At 37.7% G+C, this 3,383-nt stretch overlaps 1 protein-coding gene across 1 annotated transcript; it reads left to right on the top strand.

Moving 5' to 3' along the window:
• The first annotated feature begins 2,441 nt into the window (after positions 1-2,441).
• On the top strand, positions 2,442-3,383 carry LOC104983155 (olfactory receptor 5D18-like). The gene has a single exon (XM_010832624.1). It carries the CDS (start codon positions 2,442-2,444, stop codon positions 3,381-3,383), a length of 942 nt encoding a protein of 313 aa, XP_010830926.1.

Genomic DNA, 3,383 nt, shown 5'->3' with positions numbered 1-3,383 from the left:
ACAAAAATTAATATTATTTTCTAGGTAGGATATTAGAAAAAAAGTGTGAGGGAAAATTTACCATGTAGACACAGAGAGTCCTTGAGTAATACTGAGCCATTGTGAAAATTACCAATCTGAACTGTAAAGGAAGAGGAAGTGGACTCAGTCTACAGAGCTTTGTGTGAGAACTGGCTCAGCTAAGCCCTTAAAACAACAGAGCTTCCCTGGTGGATCAGTGGTAAAGAATCTGCTGCCAGTGCAAGAGAGGCAAGAGACTCGGGTTTGACCCCTGGGTTAGGAACATCCCCTATAGTAGGAAATGGTAACCCACTTCAGTATTCTTGCCTGGAAAAAATTCCACTGGCAAAGGAGTCTGGTGAGCTACATACAGTCCATGGGTTCACAAAAGAGTCTGAAGCAATGGAGTGACTGAACACAGAAAAGTGCCTGGAATGGAGGGTTAGAAGAGCTCTGAGAATCTGTGGAAGGTGCATTATCTGGCTTCTACAAACTTTTGAAGGAGTAGTCAAACTGAAATAAAGACAAATATTTAATTTAAAAAATAAGCAGAGATTAAGCAAATGCTATGAAAGAAAAGCAAAAGGCACTATTTTTAATTAAGTATGTAAAGTAGCCTTGAAAGCAAAAATTAAACAAAATAGAGAAGAAAGATATAGGAAAGATATTAGCTGTCATATTTCCTAAATGCAAAGAAACTCACCAGCAATTTAAAATAACATTTGGGTCACAAAATCCATTGCATGAAATAAAACATTAGTTTAATTTTATTTTTCAAGTGGCTTAGATAAATCAGCCATATTTAGGATGTCTAGCTTTGTGATAGATTGTCTTTTGAGGTTGTCTTTTTAAAGTTTATACTCAAATTTATGAATATATGAAGATAAAGGGATCTTAAGTATCTCAGTTTTGCCTATGATTTGACATTACTGCCGAGCCATATAAAATCTATTTCTTGAGTTATGGGACTAGAGACAACTTTATCAGAAATGATAGAGAAAAGTCCTGGTATGGTAGGGTCTAAGAGATATTGGTCACCAATTGTGCATGCATGTGTACTGAGTCACTCAGTTGTGTCCTATTCTTTGCGACTCCATGGACTATATAGCCAACCTGACTCTGTCCATATAACTATCCAATCAAGAATACTGGTGTGGGTTGCCATTTCCTCCATCAGAGAATCTTTCCAACCCAGGGACTGAACCTGCATCTCTTGCATCTCCTACATTGGCAGGTGGATTCTTTACCACTATTCCCCTGAGAAGTCACTTGTCACCAGTTAGAGAAATACAATACTTTTCTATTAGCATTTTCTCATGAAATATCATCACACTGCAGTACTACCTTAAATGTTTGGTCTTTCTCTTTTACAGGTAATATAGGGACAGAATAAATGTCTTTATTTATGGACATTTCTATGTTAGAATCTTTAGTAGTGTTAGTTAAATTTTTCTCAACTTCCTTTCTCATCTCACCTGATGCTGCCTTCTAGTATATCTCTCTGATATGTACACTTTCTTTGGACAATTTCCCATAGATTTAAGATCACTACTTTGTCACAAGTTGGAACATGATTATGAATAAATGAAGTATCTTAGTACTAAGATGTTGAACATAGATTCTCTTTTAGACAAATGGAAAATTTGTGGGAGTCTGGATCAAGAGTTCAGTCACATATGTGTAGATTGATCCTCATTTGCATGTTACAGGGAAAGTCAAGGATCTCTGTCTTCTGCTTTGTCATGTTTCTGATAAAGACATAGACTGTGTTATCCTTATTATCTGTTCAGTGTTATTACTCCACAAGAAATGAGGTGGGATTGATAATTAGGGCTCCCTGTATTGAGAACACTCTGAAAAAAAGTAACTAAGGTTTATTTTGACAATAGATTTACTGAGTCAGAAACAAAAGTAAATGATAAGTATCATGTGGAATTAACAGTAAAGGCACAGATGGAAACTTAAAGGGGTCATTCTCAGTGTCACATTGTGAATATGTGATGTAAAGTGTAATTTATTTAGAATTTTCTCACTTTTGCTACTAGTTTTAGGACTGAAATAATCAGTTATGGTACTAGGCTAGGTTACTCTTTTATTAATTTATAATGTTCAAGTGGACCTAAAAGTGCTATAGAAGGATTTCACTGAAAATAACTCCCAAGTCTTTTGATTTCATATTATCTCTAAATATTAAAATTATAATTCAGAACTAAAAGGTTCAATAATGGTACTGTGCTCTTTAAAGAAAAGTTTAAATGGTTATCTTTTGAACATTTTAGACATTTAGCAATAGTGCATAAGAAACACAGAGAGGTTCTAAAAGAGACACTTGGCTTCTTCTTCCAGCTTTGGAAAGGAGGCATTAACCGAGGGTCTTACATCCTCATTCTCTCTAATAATTTTGTTTCCAGAGCTGATTCAGATTCTGACAAACAGAAACCATGTTTCTATCAGAGAGAAATAAAAGTGGGGCCACGTTCACTGTCCTAGGCTTCTCTGATTACCCAGAGTTGCAAGTTCCCCTCTTCTTGATATTCTTCACCATCTACAGTGTCACTGTGGTAGGGAATCTTGGGATGATTGTAACCATCAAAATTAACCCCAAACTGCACACTCCCATGTACTTTTTCCTCAGCCACCCCTCCTTTGTGGATTTTTGTTATTCCTCCATAATTGCTCGCAAGACCATGGTGAACCTCATGGTAGAAGACAGAACCATTTCATTTGTAGTCTGTGTAATACAAGTCTTTTTCTTTTGTACCTTTGTGGTAACTGAGTCCTTTTTATTAGCTGTGATGGCCTATGACCTCTTTGTGGCCATCTGCAACTCTCTGCTCTACATGGTCGCCATGTCCCCAAGACTCTGTGCTATGTTAGTGGTTGGATCTTTTGCCTGGGGAACAACCTACTCCTTGGCATTCACATTTTCTGTTAGCAAATTACCATTTTGTGGTTTCAACACAATCAATCACTTCTTCTGTGAGTTCTCCTCCCTGCTTTCCGTCTCTTGCTCTGATACTTATCTCAACCAGTTGCTGCTTTTTATTTTTGCCACCTTTAATGAGGTCAGCACACCCTTCATCATTCTCCTGTCTTATGTTTTTATTGTTGTCACCATCTTCAAGATACATTCAACCTGTGGTCGCCGCAAAGCCTTCTCCACTTGTGCCTCCTGCCTGACCGCCATCAGCATCCTCACCAGCACCATCGTCTTCCTCTACTGTGTGCCCAACTCCACAACCTCCAGGCACACAGTCAAAGTGGCGTCTGTGTTTTACACGGTGGTCATCCCCATGTTGAATCCCCTGATCTACAGTCTGAGAAATAAGGATGTCAACAAAACAGTCTCCAAGATAGTGGGCTCTAAACTGTTTTCTTATTGA

Source organism: Bison bison, unplaced genomic scaffold, assembly GCF_000754665.1.
Source record: "Bison bison bison isolate TAMUID 2011002044 unplaced genomic scaffold, Bison_UMD1.0 scf7180017861828, whole genome shotgun sequence".
NCBI classification, from domain to species: Eukaryota; Metazoa; Chordata; class Mammalia; order Artiodactyla; family Bovidae; genus Bison; species Bison bison.
The sequence above is the reverse complement of the archived record's forward strand: the minus strand, read 5'-3'. Positions and strand labels throughout refer to the sequence as shown.

Bases quoted from the DNA above. Each gene is read 5' to 3' on its own strand.
- LOC104983155 (XM_010832624.1), top strand. From the start codon at position 2,442: ATGTTTCTATCAGAGAGAAATAAAAGTGGGGCCACGTTCACTGTCCTA.